General features: G+C 40.3%; 1 protein-coding gene across 6 annotated transcripts in view; it reads left to right on the forward strand.

The window, feature by feature from the left end:
* atp2b3b (ATPase plasma membrane Ca2+ transporting 3b) overlaps window positions 1-14,987 on the forward strand; it is a 71,239-nt gene extending 56,252 nt beyond the window's left edge. For 3 of the 6 annotated variants that reach the window (XM_066709858.1, XM_066709859.1, XM_066709860.1), the window contains 2 exons: window positions 2,456-2,609; window positions 10,635-10,670. In XM_066709858.1, the coding sequence (XP_066565955.1) occupies window positions 2,456-2,609; window positions 10,635-10,660 (180 nt within the window). In that variant the 3' untranslated portion in view covers window positions 10,661-10,670. Of the gene's footprint in view, window positions 1-2,455; window positions 2,610-10,634 lie in introns of all 6 variants that reach the window. The other 3 variants (XM_066709855.1, XM_066709856.1, XM_066709857.1) reach the window with 1 other exon arrangement.
* The last annotated feature ends 1,591 nt before the right edge of the window (window positions 14,988-16,578 follow it).

Here is a 16,578-nt window from a genome sequence, read left to right on the forward strand (position 1 = left end):
TTTAGGAACCATGTAGATTCATTGAAAGCCTCATACTCTGAGCTGCTGTCACTCACGCTAGGCCTAACACATTGTGTGGACAAGATAGGCAACGTTATCTAGCTACAGGCAACAGAAACCAACTCAGCCATGTGTTGGTGAAAAGTAGACTTCATGAAGATACCCAGTAGGGCTCCCTTGTAAGAAATGGCCCTATGTCTATGGACTGATCTGGAAATAGCAGAAACGTATTGTTTTTTCTGCCCATGCTTTTCACTTACAGTATATTCGTTTTGAATTAGGGGAATCATCTACGAATCCTGCTCTTCCAGGACTAGATATTCTTAATAATAGGTGATATTAATTAATCATTTAAGAACATACTTCTCTCTGATTCATAACTCATAGGCCAGGGCTTGTTTTTGTGTCCACACAATGTGAACAGGCTGCTTTAGAAACTAACAGTCAGACAGCTACATAACAGTGCTACTACATAATGATCCCAAACACCACGTCATTCCTTCTCAATGATCTCTTGAGAGTGGTCTGCTGTGCGAGTGTGTGATCAGTTGAATAGACTAAAGGCTACGGGTCACACGCAGAGCAGTGGCATCCAAACAAACAGGTATGATCAGGCCTGTCGTTTTCATAGGCCTGCTCTTCCGTTGACTTAAGTGCTCTTTCTCCAGAAGTGGTCATCTTTTTACAAGTGCCTTCAAAAGAACCCTTAAATACCATGGGTCTGCTTCAAGCACGTGCAAGGTTTAATCATCCCACAATCAACCAAGCAATTGGCTGCAAATAACTGAAAACCTGGATAAGGGGCAGATAAAAGGTTTATGGACTGTTGCTGTAGTTTGTACTGGAGTTGCAATAGATGCATTTGACTGCAGATTCATGCAAATTGGTTTTCTCCAGTTATTGTGTACAGTTCACAGGATTTGACCGTAGGCCTGTAGGAGAGAACATTAAAATCTTTGGGCCATTTTTTCCCCTATTACATCGTCTATTTCGTAATGTCTACACTTCCCACAGTTGCTGCAGTCCTATTCGAGAGCATTGCAGACTCCCCAAACCAAGTAGCGCCTCAGGGTTGAAGGAGTTAAACGAGTGCATTGTTCGTGTATGTCACGCAGTAATAGGAAACAACACTTGGGCGACCACGGGCTTCAGCTTTCAAAAGACACAGATGGCTCTGGAGTGTACTGGTAGCACTGAAGTGCTAATGTAGCCCGGTACAAGAAGCACCAAGACAGGAGAGGGGAGGATATGTACTGCATTGCTGGATCAATAGCTTGCTCTTCACTTTAAAAGCATCATGAGGGCTTAAGCATCTGCTGAAATCTGCAGCAGAACACACCGACGGCTAATACCACGGCTCTGTCATTGGTCTTGAAAGCACTGCATTAGGACGATAAGATCTGATGGCTGAGTGAAGGATAGGGCAAAAGCGCCTTGCTCTTGCGTCTATTAACTGAGCCTGCTAATGCGTGAACAGAGTTTAAGAGTCTGAAGCAGCCATCCCAGTCATCCGTTGGGCCCCGTTTCCCTAGAGCGATTGCCTGCCTCACTATTGAAATAGGAAGGAAGTTAGTCAGCTTTAAGGCCGATTTCCCACAGTTTCATTTCACATTTTCCTGCAGGGTTTTATTCTGAAAGCGTGCGTATAAACCTGTCGAAACAATGTTAAATGCCTTTGCTTACTTGTGCAGATGCAATTATTCAGATTTTACAGCTCGTAAGCCTCTTAAGAGCTGTTAAATCTGAATTATTATTATTATATTATTGTTGTTGTTGTTGTAAGGAAGATTTCAGGTAGAGTTTCCATGACAGGCGTATGTTGACATTAAAAAATACTTCACCACTGCCCCCCAACAATGCATAGTAACGGATAGCTATCCAAATATATTCACCTGTTTGGTGTGATGGATCATCTTTGTTTCCTCACCATGATGATCTGGAATAGTTTTGATCTCAGCTTCGTGACTCCTGACTATGGATATAGGCGCCTTATAGTGGTAGAGAGTGAACAGAAAATGCGAGCTCTGTAGTCGACCCTCAAGGTTCTGAAACTTGAATAAACAGATCGGTCGATAATTGGATCACTGAATCCTCTTGTGACTAGATGACCAGCACTTTTCAACTTCATATTGAATCCCACATGAACCCACAGTTAATACCGAGCCTCAACCCGCTGACAGGGTCTCAATGACATGTCCGAGTGTCAGAAGTTCAGAACACGGGGGAGGTTGAGGGAAGAGAATAAAAGCGACGAAGCGAGAGGGTTTCCTGTTTTGATTTCCATCTTGGGTTGCTGCCGTCATCGCCTTCCCCCCCTCAAAAATGATCCCTCCTTACACTCCCCTTCCTTCTCCCTCCCTCCAATATCCCACCCCTACCCGCCCCGACCCCTCCACCCTCTCTTTGGTTGGCTAATCCAAGTGTGCTGTAATTTCCTTCTCTCTTTCTCCTGCAGATGGAGGTAGTGAGTACCTTCAAGAGAAGTGGTTCGTTTCAGGGTGCAGTCCGCCGGCGCTCCTCCCTTCTCAGCCAGCTCCACGATGTAACCAATATTTCTACCCCCACTCACGTAGTTCTTTCTACTGCCAATGCAACCGGTGCCCTTGGGAGTGAGTTTCATTTCCTTAACTGCTCATGAACAACAACAATATAAACCCACCAGTCAAAAAATATATATATATACGGACACAAACACACACATACACACACACACACACACACACACACACACATACATGCACACACACCAGCACGCACCCTGAACACATGTACCTCAGCTGCAAGCAGAGAGGAAAAGCACCTTTCTGTATACATTTTTTCTTCTCTCTCTCTTTTGGTTCGTTTACAATCGTTTCTGTTTCTGATCAGCTCAGTCGTTGTGTTTTATTTTGGTTTTGTCGTTTGTTGGGTTTGTCCATTGGCTGATTGGTTTCCTTCTTATGATCTTTATGACTTCACAATGTTCTTTCTTTCTTTCTTTTTGATCCTTGCCGTCCACGGCAGTTTGTGTTGCTGGTTTTTTTATGTCTGTTTGTGCGTTTGATGGGTTTTTCGCTTTTGTCTTTTGGATTGGACAAACCATATTCTTTCTCTGTCTTTTTCTTTGCCTGCCTGTCCATCTCTCTCATCACACGTTGAGTCGAAATTTGGGTAGAATCTGTAATTTGGACCATCGGAGGCATTATGTGGGAATGAGCGAAATAAGATGGGGTGTGAGCAGTTCATAGGGTTGGCATGTGGTCACTTTTTGGCTTCTCACAGAGCTTTCACGAGGAAGGGGAAGCTAAAGATTAGTTCTTGTCTCTGCAGTGCTCTTTGTCCCATAAGGATCATAATGACAGCTTGTCTTCCACTTTCCCCAAGAGTTGTAATGCTATGTTGCTCAAATGAGAAAATGCTGATCGCTTTACTTCTATGGGAAAGCTTTGGTGAAGATTATTTTCAGTTCCATGCTGACAGATAATGGTCAATGCCACTGAGTTAGTGTACAACAGCCCCCCCTCCATCCCTCCCAGCACTCGATTAAGGTCTAAGCTTCTAAGATTGACTTTCAACCGGGGAATATGTCTGCCAGGTTGCCTGAGAAAAGTTTCAAGATTTCTTCTACTGAGTTGTGAAAGCAAACTCTTACATATATCTTACATATTGCATTTAGAACCAGGTATGTTCTAGACTTCTAACATGCAACACGCCTCTGAACCACGGATGCAAGTCAGAGCTTAATACCACAAATGTTCTTTAATACGTTTCCCAAAGCTTATGCTGTAAACTGCTTACCAGCTGGTAGGGTACATTTCTGAACCCCTATAACATGCAAAAAACCTAGAGCAGTGTAGGAGGGTTGTGAGAAGTCTATTGCAGAAGTATAGCTTCAATTGGGAGAATGCAACACCTGTGTTTTGCATGAATAAAGTACTGGTTAAAAAACCATGCAAAATGCAGAGCCCTACTTATCACAATTTGACACTTTCAGTAACGCTCACGAAGACAGGTATTTCAGTAATACCTTCAAAATCACAAAGACAGCTGTGCAGATGCCATTGACGAGGCTGCCATCTTGATTACAGCAATTCACACGACGTTCAGAAGCAGTCCTTTAAAATCAAGCAAAGTGTGGGTGTGTACAGTCATATCCAAAGTAGGTCTGGATATAGAGTGCACAGAATTACTTAATTGGTGTGCCACATAAATACTTAGATGCTTTTATCTGTTTCATAACCAGCAGCAGCCAAAACCTTACCTTTTCAGCAAAAGGAAGCAATCCAAGCAGGTCGCAAGTCCAGTGCATGCCAAAAGATGTCTCACTCTCCACTCCCATCATTCGTTTTTCATTCCTGCTCTTCTATGTCAAAAATAATTTATTTCAAACCAATTTTCCTTAGAACTGCACACTGAGAGAATATGGTGATTTATTTTATTATGTTTTTTGTTGTTGTATGTTATTATGGCTTATGTTAGTCTGGCTTGTTTGTTTGTTCGTTGGTCGGGTTGTTTTTAATGTGTGGTTGCCAAAAACATATATCGACGGAAAAAAGACTTACATCCTGTAACTAAAGAGTGGAATCGGGTCCTTGGTGCTACATTTGCTGCTCGCATCTTTCGCCTCAAAGTTCACGCCAGAAACGCGTCTGTAAGCCTTCGAGTATAAGCCCCAAAGGTTGTGATGGTATTAACGGTGATGCCGAGGAAGAGAATGTACCTCATCAAATGTGTATTTTCATTTCCCTCCCTTTGCAGAGTGTATTTTCCAGAGGTTTGTGTGGTAATGCCATTGGGGAACCGGTGTGAGAGTTTAACACCAGCAGTGTATTAACTTGTCTTCGTTTAAATTTAATTCCAGCAGATCTTGAAATCTTTTTTGTCTCTTTATCTCTTTGGCCTTTCTATCCTTTTTCTTCCACTCCCATCCTTCTCTCTTTCTTTCTCTTTGTAGGATCTCCTTAATATACCTGTGGGAGTTACTAAATCTTGAAAGGAAGCTTATATTTCAGGCTACTTCAGTCCGATTAAAAAATATAGGATTGTCTTAGTTTGATGTTGCTTTCCATCGTTGGGTAGATGTTTGGCAAAATTACATCAGTGACGCAGTAAGTGTCCTGGAAGAAAAACCAACCCAGATCAAACAAGATTTTCAAATGGTTTCCTTGGTGCCTTAAGACATTTTCTTAGCATAGCTTATTTCACTCAGTATTGTCTAAACTGTAATGTGAAATGACAAATCTTCAGCCTGAAATTGAGTTTCCTTTTGCTATTTATATCTAAATATATATATATATATATATATATATATATATATATATATATATATATTTATAAGACCTTGGCTACTGTATTGGAATGTGTTTAGTATTTTAAAGTTTCTTAAAATTTGTAACTGAGCGATTCTTTATCTTTCCTGTCTTTTTTCTTTTTTTTTCCTTTCTTTATTTCTCTATCCCATACCTAGCATCACTGACTGACCAGGAGGGATCAATTCTTTATTTATTTATGTTTATTTGTCTCATCTCCACCCTTTTCCGTATTTTTCTGTCTTCTTTTTACGGCTGTCAGTTGTGTCTGTGTTGTCTTTGCTTCCAGTGTTTTCGTTTCAACATCCCCCTTTCCTATCACCTCAAACCCCCGAAGAAAACCCGCTTAAAGCACATATCGTTTCCAACCTCACACCCCTAACCCCGTCCTCTTAATCGCTGGCTGACATATTGAATGTGATGAACAATACTGAGCTTCCAAAGGTCTAGATCTCTGATTGAAAAATAGATGTGCTGTTTCAGATAATCTTTCATTTTCAGTGAATTAGTTAAAAATGCTGCGCATGATCTATCGGTGATCGGTCTGTACAGTTCACATTGCTACCTGCATTGGCTCCCAAACTATTTTCATTTTACTTTTTTAACCATTACTGACACACATAATAAATCAGTTTCACTAATTTGACAAGGAGAGGTTTGGGGGTGGGGTGGGACAACAGTCCATGACAAAGGGTGCTCTGGGAAAAGGAAGGGGTTTTCAGTTCCAGTTTGTATCATGTGCCATAAAGCATCGGACACTTGTTTACTGAACCTAAAGTCCATTTAAATAGATTTGGATGTGGGATGCATTATTAGCATTGCTATTACTCAATCTGCTGCATCCTGTATTTTCGTACCGCCGCTATATCCTCTAGTAGGATGGCTTTGCAGTGAGTTCACACAAACAGAATAGAAAGTAGACAGTTATTTAATCTTTACAAATGTGCAGAAACATACTCCTTTTCTCTGTCGATTTGTTTTTTAGTTTTTTAAGTGTTTGTAAGTGTGTGTATATATATATATATATATATATATTTGTTACGGTAAATGCGTGAAAACGGTAAATGTATAGACTTACCAGGAAATGTACACATTTACCAACTAGGCGGTAAATGTATACATTTCTCGGTACATGCAACCTAGTTGGTTTTACCATTTCCCGATAAATTTATACATTTACCGTAACACACATATAAAACAAGTCTGTTGGGTTGTCAGAAACCAGGACACACACACACACACACACACACAGACACAGTAAATGTCCTGTGAGCTCCGCAGCAGGAAGGCAGTGGATGAGAAGGCTTCTGATTGGCTGTTAAGCCTTTGCTTCTTCTTTGCACCTTAAACTGTCTCGTTTCTACTCACTTCACTGTCGCTGTTCCAGGTCCTTTTATTTATTCTTCCTCAAGCCGTAAGCAGCATCTCTCCTATACTATCGGACAATTGTCAGAGCTTGGATTTGAACGGGGACAGTGGCGGTGACGGTTGGGGTGGAGTCATTAACACCGCTTTTCCATCGCAGCAGTCTCTAACCACATCCCTCCCTCCTTCCCTCCTGCCCTCCTCCTCCTCTTCCTCCCTCTGCTTCTTCAATCTTCAGTTATTTGTGCTTTTGATTTTTCTTTTCTTTTTTTTTGGAGGGGGGAGAGGAATGTGTTATGTGAGGGGAGGGGAGGGAGTTGAATTTGAAACCATTTTTACTTTATTTCGTTTTTCCATCAAGCTTCTTCGAATGGCGGGGACTTGTGGAGAGGCCGGAGTGATTTGGCATGCCAACCCCCACCCCCATTCCCCCCCTCAAAAAGAAAAAAAAGATTAAAAAGGAAGCAAAACGCAAAACAAAAAAAATAACAGAACATATTGAAAAAAACATCTGAATAAATATGTCAACCTACCATGGGCAATATACTCGAATGCTTACAGCACCCCAAAAGCAAAGACAAAGAGAAAATAAAAAAGATCAACACAAACGAAAACAACTAAAATCAATACAAATAACGCATGTCGCTTTTCTTGTGGTGGCTAACAGGCTCCTTGGAAAAACAAATAAGCACACAACCAAAAAGCTTGAGCTGTTTTCTCCTGTATTGTTTGTTTGTGTTGGAATTTATTTGTTTGACTCCTTTTTTTTTTTCTTTTGGGCTCATTTGCTTCTTTTCTTTTGCGGATGAGGGGGCGGGGGGAATGGTGCAAACACAAAAAGCGAAGGAATCTCATCGCAGTGGAATGTTTCTTTCTTATATATACATCCAGTCGGTGTGTGTATATATATGTACTATTTGATTTGTCTTTACAGCATGAGACTGCTACCATGCATATTTTTTGTTCATGTTTGCAAATTTACACAACAGGCATCGGCACAGGAACGAGAGATCATCTGTTTTCTTTTTTTCTTTTTCTTCCTTCCTCGCTGAACAAAAAGAAAAAAAAAACATCCGTTCGCACACGCTTCTCTCATGTGGATCTGCTCTGATGCATGCTTTTCTTATTCACTCTGTGAGGGATTTTCTTTTTTTAATGGGTTCGGGGAGGGGGGGATTGTGGTTAGTTTTGTGGTTGTTGCTGAGGACAGGAAATGACACACTTTGCTTGTTTGTTTTTTGTTGTTGTTGTTTGTTTTTTGGTTTAAGGAATCACTCATTTGGAAGGACAGTGCTACTGCTCTGGTTTTTATTTATTTTTACCAAGAAGCATGCGAATGTGTCTCTCTTAGAAACGCAAAGCGGCGTAACAGACAGGACTAGTGCCATACCCTTTTTTCTCCTCTTCTCTATCCAACCTGCAACTCTGTTTTGCCCTTTACTCTATACCCTACTCTGGCCAATTGCCAGGCAGCAGGGGTGTTTGTATCCTTACACCAAAGGCACAGCTAATACCTTGTGTCTCTTATATGGTGCTCCCCGCTATCAGCCAATCAGGTAGACCGTGATAAACCCTGGTCTCTAGTCTGTGGTGACAGAGGTTAGGACTTGAAATTGAATTGGCTTCTTCACAGAGAGCACTGTTAAACTGCCCAGGGCACTTCAAGTAGTGTAGAAAGGCAAGGGAGAGGTGTGTGGATAATTGGTTGCTAGATTTTTTTGTCATTGGTGTTTTTTTAATTATTTATTGATTTATATATATATATATATATATATATATATATATATATATATAAATAATATAGCCCTCCTTCGCCTGCCCAGAGTACATCTCACCACAGTGTGCACGGTCTCTGACTAGCAGCGGCTGTGATAATGGCCTCCTCTTGCTCCGTCTTTGGTAGAGACAGTCTTGAACATCCTGTATCATTTGAAACGCTCACCACTTTCAAGTGACGGACGGTGTATTTTGTCTGTATTTTGGAAGAGCCGAAACCAGAGCATACACACGTATTTGACTGGCACAAAGAAGAGATGAGATTTGTGAATTGTAAGGCTCTCTTATCAAGGAGAAACGGGAGGCGGTTGCAGTCTTTTTCAAAGGCTGTTTAACAGCTGAATAAAAGCTGCAAACAAATTGTTTGTCGTCAGTGTCAAGACAGACGAAGTTCCAAAGAGAAAGAATACTGAAATTACTGCATTTCACAAATATATAATCACCCTTATAATTATATATTTTTCTGACCCTGTACAGAGTCAGGTGTTATGTGTTATGTACTTGTTTAAACTGACAATCAATCAAAACATACAGACTACACATTTTACGAGTTCTAACAGCTACATTAGAAAATCTGGATTCACTTTAACTTGTTTTTCGGTTCCAATTCAGGACATTCGTTTTAATAAAAAAAGATTGATTGTCTTGAAAGCTGTTCTCTAAAACATAAATTTTAAGTCACAGTCCAAAGATGTGCATTTTTACCGCTGAATACAAATTTTTCGTTATGTTTTGTTCTCTTCATAATACTGTTATGGGTTTGTTTTTTTAATCCAATCAGTTAGGTGTTATGAGTTGTGTTAATACAGATTCTGCGGCATTGTGTTTTTGAATTGGTCCGTTTGATTCCTGTTTTCTCTGTGTGCACTTTGATTGCTCGTTGATTTAGGGGGGGTTTATGTTGTTGTTTTCTTGCATGTTGGCACGACTTTCGCAGTGTGTCTGTAAGATGAGAGACCAGCCTCCTGTCATTGCTTTTTGATGGCTTTCTCTCTGTGCCTGCCTGCCTCCCATCAAACCCACACAAACAGGCAATGAGTGTTTGTGATGCTGTCCAGCTTTATACCACTAGCCACAACCACGTTGCACTCAGATGCTTAACCTCTCCATAAAGCTGGGGGCTAGTGGGTGGAGGGTGGTGGATATCTCATGTTGGTGTGTGTGTTTGTGTGTGTGCGTGATTTTTGCTTCCCTTTTCCTAGCATTTTGTTGCAGACTCTAACCAACACGATTCTTAATTTTTCTTTGATATGTGTATATGTGCATATTATATATATATATATATATATATATATATATGTGTGTGTTTATTTTATTATTTTGTGTATCTACTGGCTGTTCTTTGTGTGCATTTACGTTCTCGTGGGGTGTTTTTTTCCCACCATTCCCCGCCCCCTTCCTTTGGCGTTTCTTGAGTGTACATTGTCTCGTTCTGTGGTGTTTGTTTGTGGTGAACTGACGACCGTTCCGTTGTTTTCTTTTTTTGGTTGAGTTGTTTATTTTTATTTATCTATTTGTGTAATCTTTTCCGTTCCATTTCTTTTACTTCCCTTTCCTCAAGGGCTCGGCAGATCAGGTTGCAAGGGGGGTGCGCTGTGTCCTGGAATAGCTTCCACCAATCCTCTATAGGGTGATGACTGTACAGTGTATTGAGGGGGTTTCAAGCTGTTGTCTACTTTAGTTCTAGCCTCAACCCTTGCACAGCTAACGAATTGAACTAACCAACTGATCCCTAGTTGTCGATTGGCCAGCCTTGGTGATAGTTGAACCTCACTGTGCAGTTAGCGTGTCAGTGCCACGTCAGATTGTTTCCAGTCACATAATAGTGCATATGTGGTTGTTTGGCTGCTGACAGCTACATAGTTCAGCATTTCAATTCCCATAACTGCAACACTGTTTTGCTTATGCACAAAAAAGTGACCCCAAAGAGCCCAACGGCAGAAAGGGGGTCTTACAGAGATTCCGTGCTCAGTTCTACTCCAAAACAGCCTCCCTTTTGTGAAGACACCGTACACCCCCTCTTGTGACCAGATCTCGTCTGTGCTTTGCAGGGCAACCACAAGGTCAACAAGTTCTCCGTGGCACTAAACCTCTTTCCAACCTCCCCCCTCTCCACCCCTCCCTTCTATCCACTCCGCTCCCTTTCTCTCCTCCACCCCTCCCCGCTCCCTGCCCCGCGCTCTTTCTCTTCTTCTCCATTCGTAGATCCGAGTGGTGAAAGCCTTCCGTAGCTCCCTCTACGACGGGCTGGAGAAACCAGAATCCAGGAACTCCATCCACAACTTCATGGCCCACCCTGAGTTCATCATCAACGACTACATCCACAACATCCCCCTGATCGACGACACCGACATCGACGAGGAGTCGGAACTGGCCTCCAAGCACAACCACATCCAGCTCGCCTTGCACCCCCCGCCGCCGCCCCTCACCCAGCCCCCCGCCTCGCTGCACCACGCCCAGCCCCGCACCCACCACCACCACCACCCCCCCCGCCCCTACCGCCAGTACAGCCTCCCCGCCTCCCCCAACCGCAACAACAACGCCATCGACAGCGGCATCTACTTGACCCCCACGGACGCCACCAAGTCCGCCACCTCCTCCAGCCCCGGGAGCCCCCTGCACAGCATGGAGACGTCTCTATAACAAAGGGAGAAGCGAGAGAGAGCGAATCGGAAAGAGAGAGAGAGAGCGAGCGAGAGAGAGAGAGATGGAGAGGGAGAGGGAGGAGTCCGAACAAAAGAGACTGGTGATTTTTCTTTTGCAGGCCAGGACTTTGAAATCGTGGTGGTGGTGGTGGTGTCGGGGGGTGGAGAAGGAACATTCCAAGCCAAATGGACATCCGTTTGACATCGCAGTCCGAGCTCTCGCCGCGGTCACTTTCTCCTGTCTCTCGACGGCGGCCCGAGCCAACCCTGCTACCCCTGCCATCCCCTGCCCTCTGACCCTCTCATCGTCCATCCATCCACCACCGCCACCCGACTGAATCGAAGACCCAGCTCAGCCCTCAACCCCTGCCGAGATCCACTCCATCTCTGCCGTGTCGAGGAACATTTTTATTTGTGATGGCAAAGACTGGAAAAGCAAAACCTGAATGGAGGCAAGGAGGTAAAGCCAGAGACTATGTTCTACGGAGTACTCTTGATTTCCTTCTTTTCTGAGGAAATACGGATAGACTCATGGTAGGAGAAAAGGGGGTCAAATCATTTTGCTTTTTATTGATGTTGTTATTATTATGATTATTATTATGATTATTATGATTATTATTATTGTTCAGATTATAATTATTACTACTATTACTATTAATACTACGACTACTATATTGCAATTAATAATGCTTTATCGGTTTGCTTTGTTTATTTATTTATTTATGTATTTATTTATTTATTTATTTATTTATTTATTTATTTATTGGTCTGGTTGTTTGTGTGTTTCATTTCGATTGCTTTACCTACTTTCATTCAATTTTCTTTTCCTTTTTTATTTAACTCTGTCTCTCTCTCTCTCTCTCTCTATCTCTATCTTTTTCTGTGTGTGTGTGTGTGTGTCGTCGTGTCCGTCCTGGAAAACTAAAAAAAAAAAAACTAAACGGAAAAAAAAAAGAAAAAAAAAATGAAAAAACAATACAAACGAACAAAATACAATAAAAACTAGTGCGTCCGCTTAAAAGAGTTCAAAAGGAAATGGAAAGGAAAGAAATAACAATACAAATAATAGTAAAAATCAGAACAACTTCACGCCCGTACTCTGTCCCAACCCCCCCACATCCCCCGTTTCCCAAATGGTTTGTTTACTACTTTTTATTTTATTTTGTAATTTATTTATTATTAATTGCTCTGGCTGTAAGTGGAGGCGGTGAGGCCTTTCATTTTAACTTTGAATGGATGGGTGTGGGTTTTTGTGTCCATGTTTCACTTAAGATATGTGACAAAAGCTGGTCTGAAAAAGTAGAGAAATCCCAGACAGTGTGAAAACATTTTCATTCGTTCATGAAAACCCTAAACTCCACAGCAGTCCTCACACCTATGGTAGATGTCCCCGGACAACAGGAAGTGATGTTTAACTTTAATAGTATGTGCAATATCAAGGTTTTAGACTCTAAATTTGATCCATCCTTTTATTTTTCTACCGATATAAGAATAATGAACTCATGTGCAACCCTGTGTTGCTGTCATCTAACTGTCATGTCAGCATGTGTTGTTCAAGGTTTCGTAAAAGGGAAAACATGTTATTTTAATGTCTTTCCATTCAGTTTGCCTCTGCGCCGTCCCTGTGCTTTTATTCACTGCCAAGACCTCTACCTTGTTTTTTAAGCAGTAGAGGACACACTTCAGTTTGTGGGAAATTGTTTCTACATCATTGCTAAGAGAAAAGCTTGTACGAGTGCGATAAAACTAAAATAACAACATAATAAAATGTTTGTATAATTCAATCCCATCTAGTTGGACGAACTAACTGATCTGGAATGTGGACAATAATGACGTTTTGGAGGGACAAACACACAGGCCGATACACTGGTTTGTATCCAGAGATGGTTGTAAAAATCTGTGTTTTAAATCACCTTTCTGAAATCCATAGGAACAGAAAAGTGTGTTTGTTTTTTACTTTGAAAAATATGTATTTATTTCTGCTGCCAAATTATTTGCTGTGCTCTCAATGTCACGGTATGAAACTGGGACACGTTCACGCCATTTGTTGCTGTAATAGGCATAACTGGCCTATCAGACACTGTTTATACAAGCAATCTAGATTGGTATAACATCACCAACTTAGAGAGCTGCTTGATGGATGAATGAGAAAATTTGCAGCCAACAATATCTTATTCCCAAAGAATGTCTACAAATTGCTGTAGTCCCATGACTGATTACAAAGTAAAAGGTGTAATCCACTCTCACTCCTGGCACGGCAGTCAGATATTTATATGATAGTCACCCCCAGATATTTAGTCTGATAGTGACAAGAAAATGTACATATAGAAGCCAAGTTTTAAAATGTGATCTTGCAGGCTTTTAAAAACGCGTTTCAGTTCTTAAAACCTCAGATCTTAGGGGTGGTGGGTACAGTGCCCTTGCATCCCTTTTTTTCCAGTTCTTCTCATTGTTCATTGTGTTTGTTTGTATGTAGTTTTTTTCCACTGGCACAGCAAGAGAACAGCTTTAGAGACAATCAGTCTTTTTCCTTTTCCAGTGCGATGTGTTCAAGTTCGGTATTTGCAGAGCAACAGATAGTTTAACAAAGGTGAATATGTGACAAGGCTTCCTTTCATTACCTGTGATTTCAGGCAGGGGGGTGCTCTAATGAGGCTTGGGGAGACAGCCTTTATATTGGCCGACCAGTAGATCCTCCTCTGACCACTGCTACACGGCAGCAACTCACCACACGCCAACCTTGCCAAACTAGACTGGGCCGTACATGGTATTCCCATATTCAGATTTCACCTCAAGGTCTGTATCATGTATGTCTGAGGGGTCTGTCACTATGCATTACAAAAAGAAAGATAAATTAGTCACTGTATGAGTCACAGCCAAGGAGAACTCGCCTAGTGTCAGTCTTTCTGTGATCACCAAATGTCTGGCTTCAGTTGGGCAGCCGATGTCTGTGCTCCTCATCTCTCAATCAACAGAGTGCCACCGACATTTCCGTGCTCGAGTTCAACTCTCCCTGCTTTGAAATACTTCAGAATAGTCAACAAAAGCCATTCCTTTCGGACCTCAGCTTTCAGATGTTTAAGTGAACGACAGTGACTCGAACCTCCTCCCTCCTCCCTCCTCTCCACCTCCACCCAGACCTGTTGACACAGCCAACGTCGAAACGTGCAACACAGAGAAAGATCAAAAGTCAAACTAGTTATTTCAGTTTAAAAAGAAAGAAAGAAAGATAAAGATGTAATATTCCATTCTCCGGCTTCTTTTCATTCTATGTTGTAGATAATTTCACCAGAGGAAGAAAAAATACACAATGTGAAAATATATAATATATGAAAAAATATATTTAAAAATAATTAATTGCTGCATCACCGCTGTATATTTTGCCAAATGTACACACGTGCAACTTTTCATTTATTTTTTAAAACTACATATTCTGTTTCAATGTTACTTCCTCTTCCTCCCACTCTCTCTCTCTCTTGCTCTTTCTGTCTCTCTTTCTTGTAAAGAAAAAAATGAACAAAAAAAATCCAACTGCTTGTACATTATTATATTTTTTCTTTTCTTTTTTTCTTTTTTCTTTTTACTTTTTTGCTGAAGGGAAAAAAACTGCGCATTTTGCGGAGCATATTCTGTTGTATTGAACCGCGCTACAAAAAAAAGGAAAAAAAAGAGACAAAACTATCTTCAGATTATTAAATATATTAAAAAATTACCTGCCTGTTACTTAAGAGAAAAATAAAATAAAATAATAAAAAAAATTAAAAAATCTATATATGATGAACGAACACACCTGTATACTGTAGACTAAGCTGTATGGGAATCTACAAGAATTTACTGGGAAATAAATCAACACTTTTTGTCTGTATAAAAAACAAAATATCAAGGTATTCTACAATAATAACTTTGATAAGTGTGTGTTGTTGTGTGTCCTTCTTTACACTAGTATTGCTGGTCTCCTCTCACGGGTACAGCTGGACATTGAGTGTCTTTTTTTTTGTTTGTTTGAGTAGCCTGTTTCTGCTTTTATTAACAAAATCACATCTATTGCAATGAAGGACAAATATGTAAGGTAAGAATGTGGCAATGATTGTACTATGGGTGGAAACCTCTCTTTAGTTTTCACAGCATAAGCCATACTTGGGAACATAAATCATATTGTCTGTACAAAACTGTGTACTAACAATGATTAACTGATAGTGGGCTGCTTTGGGTAATTCCCTGACTTTTTCCTTTTGTATGGAGTGTCTGCATTTATTTAAACCAATCCACAGTGTAAAGAGGTAAAAAAAACTGATGTTTAAGAGTATCCTAATTTTGAACGATACTCCAGTTTACATTAATTTATGCCAAATATATATATACGTATGTATATATATATATGTATATATGTATATGTATATATATACGTATATATGTATATATATATGTATATATGTGTGTACATGAAATGCCAAGCTGATATCCACAATACAACATATAATATTAAGGAAGAAAAGACCAAATAAATATAAATAAATTCTTACCATATCCAAGTAGGATTTACCTGTTTACAAAATACATAATTCACTGTGCCAAAATATTTTGGTATTCGCAAAGGTACAATTGCTAAAGTGGTTTTCAAGAAAGCAGAAATAAAGTATTATATTTAAGTAGTTAACCGTGGAATAAACCATCAATTAGAAACCTATTGTAAATCTAGTCTATTCAGTTGATTTTTCATAGGTGACACTAGGGGGCAAGAAGTATACTAGTACTGTAATTATAAAAGTACTGCAGTCAATCACTATTTGTCAAATGAGCAAATTCTATAGATTTTCTTTTCAGACATTACATGTTATTACAGCATGCAAATTCTGCAAAATCACTAGCTCTATATACTGCATGCAAACAGTGCTATACAATGTATAAAACCTAAACATCTGTTCTATAACTACAGAAAACATTTTGCCAAACCAAGATGAAAGTTTTCATTATGAGATGGCACTTCTCACGTATGCAAAAATGTAAACACAAAACTGAGGGACCTGTATTACCATGAATTACAATGATTTGAAACTAGGTTTTGGGAAAAGGGTTATGGCTGAATATTACAGTTTTGAAGCTTGAACTTGGTCTTGATAGGATAAGATTATATTATACTCATGACAGTGTTATTTAAGGGAGTTGTCAGGTTGCCACAGGAATGTACACGACACAAATGCTTAAGATTTGGATTACAAAAACAATACAAATACATAAACAGGAAGCACTATCCAAGCAAAAGCTTTTAAAAATGTGTAGGTATACATTTCTGTGATAAACGTTCATGAATATATGAACAATTATTATTTTCCTTAAATATTGTGCAGTTGATCTTAATGTTTTCCTTGAATTTAGGGGTGTTGCATAAACACAGTAATCTCGATATAGTAGTTAGGGGGAAGACTTCCTTATGTAATACTCATGCTAGATGGTGAATTTGGCTATTCCTCTGTCTCCAAGGTCCAACAGGTCAGTCTCCCTGC

Source organism: Amia ocellicauda, chromosome 7 (assembly GCF_036373705.1).
Source record: "Amia ocellicauda isolate fAmiCal2 chromosome 7, fAmiCal2.hap1, whole genome shotgun sequence".
In the NCBI taxonomy this organism is placed as follows: domain Eukaryota; kingdom Metazoa; phylum Chordata; class Actinopteri; order Amiiformes; family Amiidae; genus Amia; species Amia ocellicauda.